General features: G+C 44.1%; 1 protein-coding gene across 1 annotated transcript; it reads left to right on the top strand.

The window, feature by feature from the left end:
• The first annotated feature begins 4,982 nt into the window (after window positions 1–4,982).
• RBX1 (ring-box 1) lies at window positions 4,983–15,563 on the top strand. Its single transcript, XM_054167920.1, has 5 exons — window positions 4,983–5,116; window positions 7,385–7,463; window positions 12,354–12,424; window positions 13,980–14,065; window positions 15,390–15,563. Exons 1-5 carry the CDS (start codon window positions 5,039–5,041, stop codon window positions 15,400–15,402), a joined length of 327 nt encoding a protein of 108 aa, XP_054023895.1. The 5' UTR covers window positions 4,983–5,038; the 3' UTR covers window positions 15,403–15,563.
• Window positions 15,564–17,148: the final 1,585 nt, after the last annotated feature.

Raw genomic sequence — 17,148 nt, 5'->3', positions numbered from 1 at the left:
GAGGTGGGGATGGTGTTGGATTCCTTCTGAGGTGGAGCTCCTCATTTGGGGGTGAGGTTTAGGATGGGGACCACTAGGATGTTGATGCATAGGAGGCATATATTGAGACCTTTTATCGAAGCACAGTGGAATCAGCCCAACATCCTCTCCCACCTACTGCACTGGGGTCCATCTATCCTGATCATCTTTCTCTGTATCAACTGCAGCCCACTGTCAAGTGTGGTGTGGGGCTGAGACGCCCATTGCGGAGACAGTGTCAGTCACTGAGCCTTGACCCACACCCCCCGGCTGCTTTTTTCCCCCCTTATGTGTGGGGAAAGGCTGTCTGCAGGAGATTGGGCACAGTCATTATATATCCTGGGGTTTGCAAGCTCCTTCTTACCTCAAGCTGCCATGCTGGTTGTGTGTTATTTTATCTGCAAGTTACCAAGCAGCTTTAGGTAAAATGCCACGAGAAAGGAAGAGCAACAACTCACCACCATCTCAGTAAATGCTGCAACCTGCTCCTCTCTCAGAACCTCATTGTTCTTTTTACCTACAGTACTGGGGACTGGGGGCTCCACTTGCCTCTTGAGGTTTTAGTAATGCATTGCAAAGCCCTGGTACTACATGTGGTATAATGTAACCATTATTTGGAAAACATGCACAGAGGCAGGGGGGTTGGGTCTCTGCACAAACCAAGCACAGCCTGGTCCAAAAATCTCTGGGATATATTGTCTGATCTATCCCTCTAGCTCTGTTCTTTGAATTCAGCTTTCCTATGCTAAGCATGCTAAATCAGCTGGGGATACTACAGAACCTCGATGAGAGACTGTCTGCTTACTTGGTGAACTTCAAGAAGTTTTGTGGCAACAAGGAAAGACAGTAGATTCAGTTTTGCCCCAACAGTCACTCGTGAATGCTGTCTGTGGACCTGGGCAACCAAAAGCAAAGGGCACTGGAAATCCCAACTTAGTTCAGCTGGCTTTATTAGCATCAGCAACTGGAGGGCAGCCAGACAGCCCTACAGTGCTTTAAAAAGTAATAAAATGCACTTGAATTTTACTCCTTGGTTTGTAACCATTGAATAGGAATTAGACTCATATACCAGGTAACTCCTGCTCAATGCTGCTTAGGGTGCCACAGAAACCACACCTCAAGCAGGCAGCACTGAAAGGGTGAAGCACAGAAAAACAAGAGAAAAACCTGAGGTTTCTAAGCACTCAGAAAGGGGCCACCTCTCTTTTTTCCCCCACTCTGGTGCTGGTAGTCTTGGAAAGCCCATCCCTACTCATGACTGTTACAGTAAAGTTGCTGTTCTGGAAAGCATTTGAAAGTGCTGCAGTTCTCTCTTTCAGAGTAGTTTCATTTCTGAGAGTGACCTGAGGGCTCCAGAGAGATCCTGTGGCACTGGAGTGTATGCTGAGGGTGAACAGAGGGACACACAGCTCATCTTGTCATAGAATCACAGAATGTTTTGGGTTGGAAGGGACTTTAATCTAGCTCCACCCCCCCTGCCATGGGCAGGGACACCTTCCACTAGACCAGTTTGCTCAAGGCCCTGTCCAAGCTGGCATCCACAACCTCCCTGGGCAGCCTGTTCCAGTTTCTCACCAACCCCACTGTAAAGAATTTCTTCCTAATATCCAGTCTAAATCTACCCTCTTCCAGCTTCAGTCCTTTCCCTCTCATCCTATCACTACCAGCACTTGCAAAAAGTCACTCCCCAACTTTCTTGTAGGCCCTTTTCAGATGCTGGAAGGCTGCTCTAAGGTGTCCCCAGGCTGAACAGACCCAATTCTTGCAGCCTGCCGCCATAGGGGAGGTGCTCCAGCAGGGCTGGGAAGTGGAATGCAAAGGGCTCAGGCAGCGAGGACTGAAAAGCAAAGCAACCTTTTCTCTGTGTGTTTTCCTTCTGACACAGTTAGTTGTGGGGCATCTTTCCACTGTGTTGTGGATGCCTCTGTCTTGGCACCTTGGAGGGACAAATTTTGTCAGAAGCATCACTACCAGGCCTTCTACCCCATCCCTGCTATATGGGTGCAGCTGTGAACAGCCAGGGCCACAAGCAGCTGCCCCTCCAGTAGCAGTTCCACAGCAGCCCAGCCAGGCACATGCTTTCCAAGGGTGCATGGGGAAGGGGGGAATCATTTGTCAGATAATTTTGACAAATCCCATACAGAAAAATATTGGTGGCTGCAGAAAAAGAAAAAAAAGGAAAAAAACCCACCATAACAACAAACCCCAAACCAAACAGAAAACAACCAACACCCAACAAACTACCAACAGAATGAGAGTAAAGGAGACAGGCAATGACCAAAATGAAATACACTAATTTTGGAAGGTAAGTGCACTAGAGTCATCAGGTTGTTGGTACCTTGTCTGTTGGAACAGTTTTTGACAACTAGGAGAGGGAGTTTGTCTCATTTTAATTGGGACTAACCATATTCAGAGCAGTTGTTATGTGTCACCTAGCCTGTCTGTCTCCCTGCTTTTTTTGTCTTAGCAGTCTCCTCTTTTTCCCCTGCATGTCCTGATGATTTGAAAAATGATCCATTCCTCAAAGCATCCCTGGTAATGTGCACCACAGAGTTTCATTTCTTTTGAGGCTGACATTTTTCAAAGGTGCAGCCTTTCTTTCTGCAGCAGCTACTGACACTCTAGCATATAGCCCTAGGAGGAGGGAAACAGGTCTGAGGGGCTGCACTTTGAGGAAAGAAATTAGAGATAGCAGAAAAATCAACAAACCCCACATTATTTCATGTAAAGAGGGTAGCTTAGACCTTTATATGAAGTGCAGACTACTGAAGACTATAATGACTAATTTCACTTTGGGAAGCATGCTGGAGAGCTCTGAATACTCTTCCCATTGCATGTATTGTGTATCTGCATACTTGATTCAGTAAGTATTAATTAAATACAGATATAAATTCTCTTCTGCACCATGTTTGTTACCTTCTTTTCTGAAAACACCACTGTCTCTTCAGTGAGACTTAAGATCTGCATTGCTACATTCTTTTTGCTGCCAGATACAGAAAGATAAATCCAGCCTATATGATTGCTGGCTACTGGCAACCATCACCCCGTGGTGGCATCAGCTGAGGTGGCCAGACCACACTTTTGTATTGCAGTAGTCACTTAAAATGAAAATGACTGTTAACATTTGTCTGGTATGCTTATATCCTAGTGTACATGTTTCTTCATTGTCCCAGAGTCCTACTGAGCAATGTCCTGCTGGGGACATTGCTGCCCACAGATTTAGAGTTAAAATTAATGTTGCCATTATAAATAAACCCCTGCAAATTTCTGCTTTGAAAAGAGCTATTTTCCTGAAGGTGAAAAATCCATTTTCTCAAGCACCCTACCTCTCATTTTCAATCTTCTCCTTTGCAATGGCCTTCACACTGCAGTCCTGAATAAGGAGCACTGAGACAAAATCCTGAATCTGTGAAACTTCATTTTGCTGTCATCAGTAAGAGATGTACCATTACTGAGCAGCACTTGGGGAAAGGGGCAGTTAAGTGACATGGAAGCTCTCCATGCAGGCAACTAGAGGTGTTAAAAGGTGTATTAATCCGTGTGTGCAACTTCCATGTGCAGCTGGACTCTGCGGAACATTGATGTACTTAAGTCAAGGCACAAATGTGCTCTTTCAGATTTGAATACCACTGAAAATTATCCCCAAACATCCAACAGTAGCATTGTCTTCTTCTTACCACAGGGCTTTACTTTATTTGGAGACTTCTAGACATCACATCCCAGGGGTCACTGGATCTCAGGTAAAACCTCCATGCATTCAGCAAGATGGAAATTATAGAGGCAGACTGAAATAGCCCTGTTTAGCCCAAATGCTTGTGACAGGTTCAAGACAGATACTGCTTGCCTATATGCATATAAAATAACGTTCTTCCTAGGCTTCTATTACCTCCTCCTTCCTGCATCCATGCAGTTACACGGTGTATAAATTGCTTCAAAGGAGCTGACTCTGCCGAGGTAGCACATTTAAAAGGATCTGCAAAGCTGGGTGATGTTTTCAGGACCTGCTGGGAAGTATCATCCCCTCAGTTTCCACATTCTGGGGTATACTCTTACCGACCTTCTCAGAAGAGTGCTTTGGGCTGTACTGACAGTTCTGAACGCGAACTCCACCGCCCGTTGTCTCCAGCTTTGCCACAGAATAGGCAGGACTCGGGCAGCTCCAGCCACTCAAGTTAATCTCGTGTTGATTAGAACTACTGTCAGCCTAAGTTGCGTGCTGCAAGAGCATTTTGAACAACTCAAATTCTGTCTCTAGAAATTCGATGTTCTGTTTAAAATAAAAGCTGGGCTGCAAGCGAACAACAGCAAACTGGCGGTACAGGAGCAACACCAAAAATCCTGCCCCGTTCTACGCTTGCTAATTACGACGGATGAAAGCAAGAGGGAAGTTCAAGGGCCGGAGCCCTTCATAGGAGGTCAGACAAATCCCAAGTGATTTTTAGAGAAGTGCTACATGAAACTCAGGGCCCGAGTATGAACAGCAGGTTTGTAGGGTCTGAGGCAGTACTTAAAATTTATCCTTCTGCCGGGGAGCCGGAGAAAGAAGGAGGAAGAAGAGAAAGAGTCGCAGGGCCAACGCAGACTGGTGAACCGCTCGCTGCTTCGCCTGACGGGCGACCGGGCCTCGCCCAGCAACACCGCACAAGGCAAAATCGAGACGGCGTAGGCCTTTTAATGCGCCTCCCCCACCGCCCCCTCGCTCTCCCGCTCCCCTCGGGTTGTGCAACCCCGCGGCGGGGGGGGGGGGTGGGGGGTGGGGGGGTGGGGTGCGATGAGGTAACGGCGGAAGGACGCGCGCGGCCCCGCCCCGGCCGGCGCCTTTAAGAACCACCCTCACGTGACCGCGCTCCCGGCCTACCCCGGCGGCTCTCGCGGCCTTCCCCGCACCTGTTGGCGACGGGGCGGGGCGAACGCCAGCCCCAGCCCATTCGCTCGCCCCGCCCGCTCCTTCTGTCTCGGTGCTCCGCCCCTCCCCGCCGCGCACGCGCGCGGAGCAGGACGGGCGATTCACGCATCCAAAATGGCGGCCGCAATGGATGTGGATACTCCTAGTGGCACCAACAGCGGCGCCGGCAAGAAGCGCTTCGAAGTGAAAAAAGTGAGGCCCGCCGGCTCGCTCCTCCAGCTGGCCACAGAGAGGGGGGAGAGGCCAGGGCTGGCCTGTGGGGCGCGGTAGAGGCGACTTGCCGCTCCCCTCACGGAGCCGGGAGCCCGGTTCCGCACCGGCGCGGCGGGAGGGGTGGGACGGTGCCTGTGGGGAGTCTTGGCATGCGTCCGGGCCAATGGATGAGGCGGGGCGCCGCACGTGGAGCAGAGGCTGGCCAATCAGCGGGCGCGGGAGGCCTGGGCTGTGCGGGCGGGAGGAGGGAGATCTGAGGGGGCTGCCCGTGTTAGGGGGCTCCGCCGCCCTCGGCTGTTCGGTCTCTTTACCGGTTCAGCCGCGCTGCATGGAGCGTCGGAGCAGTTCGTCTCGAGGAGCAGGGGTGGAATCCTGCTGCCGCCTCAGCTGCGGCTGCTCTGGCCCAGCCGGCTGAGCTAGCCCATGTGCTGCGTAAGACACTCGGCACAAATTTGTGTCGTTGATTATTCCCCCACACCCCACTTTTTCAAAGGAAATTACAACGATGTGTATGTAGTCAGTAAACTCTCTCCTCTCAACCTGGCTTTGCTTCCCCTAGCCAGCCATAATACGGCTTTCTGTCCAGTGCCACCAGTGTGTCAGCTGGATGGTGGTGATAGGCCAAGCCTGTGCAGAGCAAGCGGGGTGGCTATGTGGACTTGTACTGAGGTAGAATTTGAGGAGAAATGGCCTCTGATTAGATATTGGCACACATTTCTTGTGATTCCTGCTTGTAGATGTGGTTTGAAATGTGGTTGCCGTCAGCGACGATGGAAACCCTTATCTGCACAGGGCTGCAGGCCTATGCAGGAGGAGCTGTTTGGGTGACATGATCGCTTGCTCTTTGGAAACAGGGACAGATATAATAGTATATGAAAGGAGCAGGCGGGGACGCTTTTTGTGTGTCAGTGGCATTGCTCCTCCCCAGCAAGGGGTACTTGTTACACGTGTGACTCGGTACGGGTCTGCAGGTCACAAGAGTGGTTTATGTTGGAGCAAGAGATTAAGTACCTGAGATTGTGTGACAGATAAGGGTGCTGGGAGCTTTTATCCTAGCTGCCGTTGAGTGCAGATGAAGTCCTTGAGAGATGAGTACCTCGGTCAGAAGGCTGGCTAGACTTGAAGTTGGAAGAGGGGGATTAAAAATGAGATCACTACTGATCTGGTAGTATTATGATGACTTTTTATATCACTACTAATGAAAAATTGGAAGTGCTTATCAAAATGGATACTGCTTATCAATACTTGGCAGTGTGCATTCCTCTTTCAGAATTCATAACTGGGGGAAAGCAGTGAAAACATTGAGACATAAATGGCACACAGTAGAAAGTCAGTACAATCATATCCTGAAAAAATGGAAGGGAAAAAAAATCTACACCACTAAAGTAATAAATGAAGATTATCCTGACTACCAATGTGATTTTGGATTGCTTTGAATATTGAAGGCAACCCCATTTATTTAATGAATTTACAGAACACCTGACTCTGGGTTTTGTGGAGGAATGAAAAGGTGCTGTGCTTTTCTGCATAGCTTTTCTTAAAGTCCTTATTCTGAATCAATTTTCTAAAGTTGCCATGGAAATTTGTAGCCAGCCCTTCCCCTGAAGTAGTATGGGACAGAGATACTCCTTGTTGTTTCTTTTTTATAAACAAAGTCTGTCTTTGAAAGGTTAATTTAGTAGTACTTCCAGAACTTTATATTCAGCCATGCTGGTAGGTCATTGTCTAGCAACCTTCTTGCAGAGGAGACTGTTTAGGGGCCAGTGAAGGGTAGCATTAGAGATTATTTTAGTTCTTGACCCCAGCTGCTCTGGGGGGGTGATTACCATAAAAACTGCTGCAAATAATGGAAATTTCCCTTAACAAAATGACACCTGGATTGGCCTTTCTGCAAGGCACTGCCCTTTCCATCAGAACTGAGGATGTATGAGCTGCATCCTTGCCTCTGGATTTTGAATAGAAATGGAGGTGTTTGCATTTGTTTCACAAAAAAAAAGGGGCAGCTATGGGAATTATCTTGGCCTTGTGGCTGGAAGGAGAGTCTGGGAGGTTTGTGAGAGGAATGAACCCCTGTTTTCTAGTAACCAGCAATCATGAAAAATAATTGCTCTGAAGTTCTAAAATCTTCTTTTAAATACCCCCACTTTTAAATTTAAAAGTTACATGGGATCTTGAGGAATAAGAAGAATTTCTGTGTGCTGTAAACTGAATCAAAATTGTGTTTTTCTTCCCTTTTTTCCCTTCTAGTGGAACGCAGTAGCTCTGTGGGCATGGGACATTGTGGTTGATAACTGTGCCATTTGCAGAAACCATATTATGGATCTATGTAAGTAAATGGTGGGGGAGACAGTGACACTTTGGACTTGCATGTGATGCACAGCTGAAACTTTCCCTGTTGAGGGTATAATGGAGAAAATGCATCTTTTAGTTAGGAACTAACTCTTCACAGTGCAAATGTTAAGCTCTAGTTTTTGTAATGCTGAAGTCCTATAACCTGGTTTTGTGACCTCTGTAACCCTACTGCTTTTCCCTCACCCTGTTCTTGTAAAGAGTAGCATCACTTGATACCACATCCTCAGACAAAATGATGCTGCTGAGTCTATTTCAGATGCAACAGAGAGGAAAGGGAGTAATAATAAAGAGCCAGGAGGAACTGAAATTATTGACACAACAGCTATTGCTCATAAAGAGAGATATTAGATTTTAGAGTTGGGGATGTTGCTATGGGTATCAACTTTTTATTAACACTTATTAGGATAAAAATCTTCTAACACTTTCTGGCCAGAAAGGGCTTGGAGCAGTGACTACCTTGCATAAATAATTTAGTGTTATGAGGAGTTTTATAGCCACCTAGAGAATTAATTGTTCATTTACAAAGGAAGATAGTCCAATGCCTAAATCAAAACCAATATATTGCTAGTATTGGTTTGATTTCTTGCTGTATAGTCATATTTGCTGTGTAGGAAAAGAAAGTGACAATGGAACTAAGTATGCAAATTTCTATCATGAAATAGGTATGCATGCTTTTCAGTCCCTTAAAGAATTGGTAATGAGTACAAAACCTTTTTATTTTTCCCTCAAAACTGACAAGATACTGCTGACACCATAGCTGTCCATCTGGTTTCAGTTATGAGGGATGTGTGACACTTTAATATCCCCAAGACAGAAATTTGTCTTGTTCACCTGTATTACTAAAATGTGAAGATTGTGGAACCCCCAAAACAAGGAGCCAGGTACATTGTGATGGTTTTGTTGCACTTTGATTTTATGCAATCACCCTTGAAACTACTGGTAATGGTAACTTGCTGTCAGGAAGCCTGCATGAAAATAAACTGCTTGAGAAAATTGAGACCTCAAGTTCATAGTCCCAGCTGGTGAGAGATGCACCTGATTTTACCTCATATTTACATAATAATTGCAAAGCTATGTTCAGACATTGCTGTACTTCGTGAAAACACACTGTAACACACAGGCCTGAACATGGGTTAAGCCAGTTCACCTCTCTGCTTTGGGACAGATCTGTTTGTATTTTGATATATTGGAAAGGAAAGCACATCACTGACAGGCAAATGGAATCTTTAAGGATTTGTGTGGAACAGAAGTTGCATTTATAGCATTTTTATATATCTATATGTAAGTATGTAAAAATATGTTTATATAAAAATACATATAATCCTGTCATTCAGGATAATTATTCATAATAAGTGGGCTGTGTTGGAAAATAGTGGATGCTGATGTGTTTCATTCTATGGATTTGCCTCCAAATCACTGCTGTCTCCCATGAGAGACCCAATGCTGTCTCACTTATTTGCTGTTTTTTATAAATAGCAAACAGGACCTATGAGGATGAAAGAGAGGTGTGGAGGACCTGGAGAGAGAGTGGACCAGTGTTGTTTTCCAGTAATGAAACCCTAATGATCCTGCCAAAATGGGAGCGGGGTTGAGAACCTGCATGTAGATGAGGAAAAACAGTAAAGGAAAAATAAGTAGCTTTGTTTGTTTGTTTGTGTCATTTTTTTTAGTTCCTCCAGCATAACTTGTTATTAATTTGGGTATGAGCAATGCTATGAAAAGCTTGGACTGCAAATGACAGACCAATATTGACAGTGTACAGAGTAGAAGGAGTATCTAAATTGGTGTTCCGAGATCAGTGCTGGCTCTGGCTTTACTTACTTCCTTGTTAACAGATCATTAATGTTGTTAAACAACACTTTAATTAGATTTTCAAGCATAAGATGTGAAGTGATGGGAAATTGAGGAAAAATTAATAGAATGTGCAGGGAAGAACAGCACAAGATTCAATTTGATAAAATGCAGGATGCAAATAGCTCCCTCTCCTAGTGAGGAGGAGAAACCTTGAAAGGGAGGACATGAAAAGAGCAATAGGTAATGCCAGCTGTGCTAACAAGAGATTGTTACCTTTATAAAGTCAGGCATCAATGTTAAGGTGTCATGCAGTTCTCCTCATGAATGTACATTATGACTCAGTAATAATATAGTCTGAGGATTCCCCCTACCTTCAATTAGGTTTGTATTCAGTGCACAGGAGGAATGAGGAGATTTTCAGTGTTTTGATTTCAGTCTTCTCTGAAAAGACCCAGATCCTGCTTAGATTTTACTTGAGGAGTGCTCTTGATTTCTTCAAAGGCTTGCTCTCTGGTACTCTCATTGCAACATGGTAAGTTGGGGAGTGGTCACTAAACACTATGTTGAGTATAGTGGATTATCTTCTGGCCTACAATGTGGAATGTAGTATTGCATTAAGGTAACTGGCATTGTTCTGAACTGTGTAAAATGAGCCACCAAAATAACATCTCTTTTCTTTGGTGGCATAATTGATATACCACATTTCTCTTTTCTTTGGTGGCACAACTGATATACCATATTTGATATTCCAGCCTCACAAAGACAGACATATTGCATAGAATCTGAAGAGGAGTCTCAAGATGCTTAACAGGTTGAATGATTTGAAATTTCTGAGAAGAATAAAAGAACAGAACTCAGTATATATAGTTTGCTAAGTCATAAGTAGGAATGGAAGATGATAGCTGAGTACATATATTTTGAGAGTGTGATACTAACAGGAAATACTGAGTGTATTACATGGGTGTTATAAGTAGAAGGAGTCATATGATGGTATGATGGAGGGGAACTTAGGGTAAGTATTCAGTGAAATCTGCAGATAATTCTAAGAAACTGGAGAGAACTACAAGGGTAAAATTCTGAAGTTTGAAAAACTAAATTGAAGAGCTCACTCTGCATTTTGGGGGAACAGACTAAGCTAGACTAGACTAGTTCAGTTGGAAGGGACCTACAGCAATCATCTTGTTCAGCTGCCTGACCAGTTCAGGGCTGACCAAAAGTTAAAAATGTCATTAAAGGCATTGTCCAAATGCCTTTTAAATGCTGACAGGCTTGGAGTATCAACCACCTCTCTAGGAAGCTTATTCCAGTGTTTTACCACCCTCTTGGTAAAGAAATGCTTCCTAATGTGCAGTATAAACCTCCTCTGTCTCAGCTTTGAACCATTCCCATGTGTCCTACCACTGGATAACCAGGAGAAGAAATCAGCACCTCCCTCTCCACTTGCCATGCCCAGGAAGCTGTGGAGAGCAATGAGCTTGTCCCTTAGCCTCCTTTCCTCCAGACTAGACAAACCCAAAGTCCTTAGCTGCTCCTCAAAGGGCTAAACCTCTCACTCCAAGTCAAACTAGAGATGGCTTAAACGCCTGGGGAAAATTAAATAAAAATGGGCTAGATGGACTTCAGATCTAATATGCTAAAAATCCTGTGTCCACCAGGGAAAGAGGAGAAGAACCAAGTTAAGGGTATTATGTGCTAAAGTATTTTCCTTGCTTTCAGCAGAGATTTCTTGAGTTAAAGTTTGCTTACCAGTTGACTTTTCTTCTTGCAAATTGATTTCCCCTCCCTTTCCTACTATTCCTTTTCTGTTACTGTAGAGGCTCATGCCAATTATTTAGAGCTCAGTAAGATCATGAGTCTACACTGCAGTAGCAGCAAAGTTATTGCAGCAATTTTGGGTGTCACATTTTAAACAAATGTCCAATGCCCTTCAAGATTCTTGACCATCTTCCACTTTCTTAATCACAGTTTCCAGCCAAACCTGTGAGGTTTTAAAGTTGTTGTTTTGGTTTGGTTTGTTTTAATCTTTAATTGGTGAATCAAATTCCTTCTCCTCTGAGCATATTTGGCCACATGAACAGTGAACAGAGAATTGGAGCTCATTCAGACACTTGCTTTGCCAGGAAAATAAGATCTGAAAAACAAGCAAGCAACAAGCCCATGTATTGAGTTCTAAACTGATCATCTATCAGCACATCTTTTTAAGTCATTTAGGCTTGACTTTTAAAGAAACCATCCTTTAGCAGACAATAAAATGTAAGTCTTAGGTTTGTGCTGTTGACTACTGAGGAGTTGAAAGTAGCTTTTTTTCCCTCCTGAAGTTTCTTCTTGAGCTGGAGCAGAAGTGAGTTGTTCAGGGTCTAAAATGAAGAATCAGGTTGCTGCATTTATTTTCTCAGTGCTGTTCTTCCCTCTTTCCTCACTCTCTCTCATCTTCACCCATGCCGCCTGACAAAAACCCCCCAAACTATAACCCAAACCCATAGTCTTTATCCTTTTTGTGATCATCCTGTGTCCTCAGCTTCAAGATATAAAAGATTTTAAGCATACATTTAAAAACTATTTCCTATTGTGCCTGCCACAAGACTACAGAAGAAAGACAAGCAAACTCCGGCATTACATGAGCAAAGGAATTTGTAAATACAGCTGGTAGTACATAATGTCTGAGAGGACAGTGCATTGATATTTAGAGAAACCTGGCTAGGAAGTTTAAGTAAATATATCTTCACCTGATCATCAAAAGACAGCTCTCAAAACAGAGGAGAAAAACAAATGAAAACCATTTATCTGTAAAAGTAGGGAGGCAGACCCAGGTTGTCTTTAGATGAGCTGTGTACCCTTGTCCCCTGGAACTTTGAAACAGCAGATGATGGAGGAGAGCAGGATGAGGTATATTTTGTTCTGATACACTTGGGAAAGCAGTACACATTAAACCATAGCTCTTGACACTTTCTGATGTATTAAATGAAACAAGTTGCTCTTTCCTCCTCCTTTTCACTTGTCATTATGAAGAAATTTACCACTGGGTGTTGCATGTGTGTCTGCTCCTGCATATATGTGTTTATTTTCACAGGCATAGAATGTCAAGCAAACCAAGCATCAGCTACCTCTGAAGAGTGCACAGTTGCATGGGGTGTCTGCAATGTAAGGAAATCTGATTTACTGCAGAGCTTGTGTGTAATGATGCTCTCCCCCTTTTTTCATGACTCTGGACAAAACAAGTTCTATGGAATCTTCCAGATAATCCACCAGAAAAAAAATCACTTGAAACACTGTATGTTTAGGAGAGTGTAGAAAAGAGGGAGAGAAGTGGCGGGGGGGAAAGGCAGGAGTGGGAAGAGATGTAATAGAGAAGAAGAGAAGGGAGGAAGATAGACCTTTATACACACACCCTGCCCCCCTTCCCCTCCCCCTGTTGTTTTTTGTCCCTTTTTTTAAGAAGAACAGATCTTTCATTCTGAGCATGATTTTCCTGATCAAGAGTCTGCCTGGGAGCTGTGCCTTTTTTTCCCTCCTGGTAATAGGATTACTTGGGTGTCAGCATGCTTGATTTGTCTTTGTGCAGGCTGATTCAAGGAGTCAGTATGGGGTAACTAGGTGATTTGCTTCCCATTTTGGAGGAAGATCACATCAGTTGCAGCGTATAATCTCCGGCTCTTCGTTGCCGTATGCGCTCCTTTGTACGTGGTCCCACTAGCATGTGAACTCAAACTTGCATACCTTTTAGCTAGCCTGGGCCTGAGTTGGAAGATAAATTTTCCATAATGGAATAACTACATAGAATACATAGAATACATAGAATAAACCAGGTTGGAAGAGACCTTCAAGATCATCGCGTCCAACCCATCAACCAATCCAACTCCGCCCAAGCAACTAACCCACAGCACCAAGTACCCCGTCAAGTCTTCTCCTAAAAACCTCCAGTGATGGTGACTCCACCACCTCCCCAGGCAGCCCATTCCAATGTGCAATCACTCTTTCTGTATAGAACTTTTTTCTAACATCCAGCCTGTATCTCCCCTGGCTCAGTCCCATCCTCACTATGCTATGGGATCAAGTTACAGCGTGATAATGTTGGAACAGGATTATAAATGTTCCACTTCTGTTTGTAGAGAACGAGAGCAACTCTTTTAACCATGCCAGTATCAAAACTAGGTTTTTGTCTGCAAAGAGTTACCAAGTGGAACCTTGCTTTTGAGTAGCTGTATGGGATATGGGAAAGGGTGTTTTCATTAAGCATTTAATAGGTTTTGGGGTTTTTTTCTTTGTAATTTTGCAAGCTCATTTTTATTCAGGCTTTGGTTTGTCCAGAAGACTGGCAGAAAGCTTCAGCACTTATACATACATATCATCCCTGATACTCACTGTGAAATCCTTTTTCTTGTCTTTCTGATTATGCTTCTTATCAGCATCTGCTCTGCCAATTTTAGCAGCTGCTAAACTCTGTTCTCTCCTTCCTCAGAAGTGAGTCAGTTGCCATTGCATGCACTGTGGAACAGGCTCCCTGCTGCCATTTCCCTAATCTTCCCTTCCTCCCTGAAAATGTGGATCAACTCCTTGGTGTTTACCAGCGAGCTGGCTGATGAGTCCTCCCCACCTTTGCATGCACTCTTCTTACCATGGTGCTTTCAGTGGTAGTTTTCACATTGAGATACAGTCATGTGTTCTGAAATGATGTGATCTGGACTTTCTCTTCCAGCATGCTTTCCACTTCCACTGCATCTCTCGCTGGCTCAAAACTCGCCAAGTATGTCCGCTGGACAACAGGGAATGGGAGTTCCAAAAGTAGGTATCCTGCACAGATCTCAAGATGAGAAATCCAATTCTCCTTCTGTTAATAGAAATGATCAATGTCAGATATGCAGATAGTCTTTCTCATTTGTGGGCTTGAGGACATAGTTGCTGTTGGGAAAGAATCCTTTTCTACACCTTCCTTGATAAGGACCTTTCCTTAGTCACCCGGTGCTAGATGAGCTCTGAAGGAAGCCCAAATAGCTGTGGGGTAAGTGAGAGTTGTTACAAAACAGCAATTTCTATTGACATTCTCTCCAAAGAATGGAGAGCAGAAGAGAAGCAGAATTCACTGCAAGTGAAGCCTCAGGTGAATACTGCCACATGGGCAATTCGAGTGACCTGAATTTAGTTGCTTGTGTTCAAGAGCATTTCTGCTGAGGTGCCAGAAGTCTTACTGGGTCCCTCTGTATCTTGGTGATTTGTTTTATAGCTCTAATAGGCTCAGAGATTAATAGACTGATTTCCTAGCATCTGGAAATCAAATGTCCATGTAGCCATTGCTACAGCCTCGGCCCATTTGTTCATCATTTTTGTATTCTTTATTTTGTTTTGTGTTTTTCAAAGGTCTATTGTTAGAATAATAATAGGAGAGCCATGGATGGGTTGGAAGGCTAATTGTATTTTGAGAGAGAATTGTAATGTTGAGAGTAGTTAGGAAGTTTGCCAGTTACTTGCATCATTCTGCACCATTTATCCATGAATCTTTTCTCAAGTGGATTTTCCCTCTCCCCATCCCTTTTTTTTTTTTCTGTTGTTGTTGTTAATAATTAATTCAAATTAAAACAAAGCAAAACCAGTATTATGACTGTTCAGGATTACCTTTGGGATCTGGTTCACAGGCAGCTGTGCAAATTGACATGACAGGCACCGTAGTTTTGATATGAAGATGTTTAATGAATACATAAGGAAAACTGAGCCCATATGGCCTGGCTTGTGATGTAATATTGCATAGGCAGCATGATGAGAAATGGAGACGTGGATGAACATCATCTTCTGGGTGTTCAGTAAGGCCTTTGGTGCTCAGACAAGCCTTGACCTTGTTTCCATGCAGGTTATATTTGCCATGGGACTCAAGGCAAAAGATGACTATACTGAGGGTCTGTTGCATGCAGTATTGTGAATTGCTGAAGCTCCTTCAGACTAGTATCTGGATAGGCTTTGGGGGGAACTGAAATGTGGAGCTCTTCCTGAGATTTCCACAGCATCTTCATCTGTGTTACCTGTTAATTACTTCATGGTGGAATGAGAATAAATCTAGCAGCACTAGTAGGAAACATGATTCTTTAAAAGGCATTAACATATTGTGTATTTGCAGGTATGGACACTAGAGAGATGGTCACCATGCTTCTTGTTACGTTGTCAGCCTCAGTCATTCTTGTCACTATGGGTTTGTTTTAGCGACTTGAAACATCAGTAGTGTGTACAATTCTTCTGTAATCTTAATTTCTCCCTATTGTATACCATTGAATAAAATCTGCTGGAGCTTCCTGTCAAAGTCTTTTGTCTTGTGTTCAGGAGTGGGCGGTCAGTGAATGAGGGAGGAGAATTACCTGCAGACCAGAGGCTTGAGCTAGACAACTCAAGATGGGCAGCTCTTTGTTATTGTGTCCAGATTTTGACTGTGAGTTTGGTTTTACTCCCACACAACTGAGAACTGTGCCTGTGACTCACTGAGGTCAACATTAAGTTCCACCATGTAAGTGCAGTGGGTGCAGGACTTGGCCTGGCTAAGTGTAGTTAATGCAAATAGCATTTTGTGTGGACATGCTTTCTTGGAGCTGAGTCAAAGTGATGACTTACACAATTAGGGATTGTGTCATTAGAAACTGCTCACTCTTGCTTCTACTCTTGGCTTTGACCAGACCACCTTCCCTGGAGAGGAGAATTTCACTAAGTGTCCCAGTTCTGTCTGTTTAGCTTGTGGGCCATTAACTGAATGTTAGTTTTTACCTGGGTTCATAAAGCACTTCCATGCACCAGGTGAAAGTCAGCTCAGGAGCTTCACAAGCTAGGTTGGCTGCAAAGCTGAAAGTAAGCAGTCTATGAATAAACTAATTCTTGGTTGGCTTTCTAGTGGTGTTTTCCCAGTTCAGGCCAGGTTGTAGTTCTCACTGGCCAAAACCTGAAAGCTCCATAATGTTTTCTGTGATGTCTTCTCTACCAAAGGGCCTGGTACCCTCACTGCATCAAATTGTGACTCATCTGTCAACAGCCTCAGCAGATGCTGGGAAATCAAAGGTCCCAGAAATTCTTCCTGCTACAAGAGGCAGTGTTCTGTGGTGTCAGCAGTGATACATACAGTGAAGTTCTTTCAATGACTTTTCACAATGCTACTTTTGGGTCAACACTGTGCTAGTTACCGGGGGTGGGAAATCTGACATCAAACATCAGTGTGCTCTAGCGATAGAGAATACAGATGGCTATTGACAGAACCAAAACTTACAGGTTTTCCAGTAATTACTACAGCTTTCTTTAATCTGCAGCAAGCAAATGTCAGGATTATGTTATCAGCTGGTGTTTCTGCTCTGAAGTGATATGGTTTGCTGGTTTCCACCCTGAAGAAGAAGAGAGGAACAGCCTGAATCAGGAGAGTTTAAAGCTAGATGATTTACTTACCGTGTGTAGTTGGTAGAGAGCTCATCCTGAATTTGCAAGACAGTTTTGGTGATGGAAACAGGACTGAAACAGAAGAGGAGGGAGAAGATGACCTCAGCAGTGGAGAAAGTATTCATCTGGGCAGCGTGATATCCAGGTTAAATGCCATTCCCTGAAATCTGAACTCCCATTTAATGTCCCATCCAGCTGAGTAGAATGTCAGATGTCCTTGGTTATGGTTGTCCATTTTGTGTGCCGTATTTGTTTGTTCAGGACCTGGAGCCCAGATGCCGACTGATCAGGGAATTTATTTCCTTGAGGACTTTGTTTTGGGTCCAGCAATGTCATCCTGGTTTGTCTCTCTTCAGTTTGTGCATATTGCCCTAAGCATGTTTTTCTGGCTGGGGACAGACACATCAGTGCAGGCAGTTCCCTCTCTTTTGTGGCTTCATGTGCATCTACTTGAGGCCGTGCCTGCA

This window comes from Dryobates pubescens, chromosome 15 (genome assembly GCF_014839835.1).
Source record: "Dryobates pubescens isolate bDryPub1 chromosome 15, bDryPub1.pri, whole genome shotgun sequence".
Classification (NCBI taxonomy): domain Eukaryota; kingdom Metazoa; phylum Chordata; class Aves; order Piciformes; family Picidae; genus Dryobates; species Dryobates pubescens.
Note: the sequence above shows the minus strand (reverse complement) of the source record. Positions and strands in the feature narration are given on the sequence as shown.

Coding starts and splice junctions, on each gene's coding strand:
- RBX1 (XM_054167920.1), top strand. CDS start 5,039: ATGGCGGCCGCAATGGATGTGGATACTCCTAGTGGCACCAACAGCGGC. Junction 5,117..7,384: donor AGCGCTTCGAAGTGAAAAAA/GTGAGGCCCGCC, acceptor TTTCCCTTCTAG/TGGAACGCAGTAGCTCTGTG. Junction 7,464..12,353: donor AAACCATATTATGGATCTAT/GTAAGTAAATGG, acceptor TTATTTTCACAG/GCATAGAATGTCAAGCAAAC.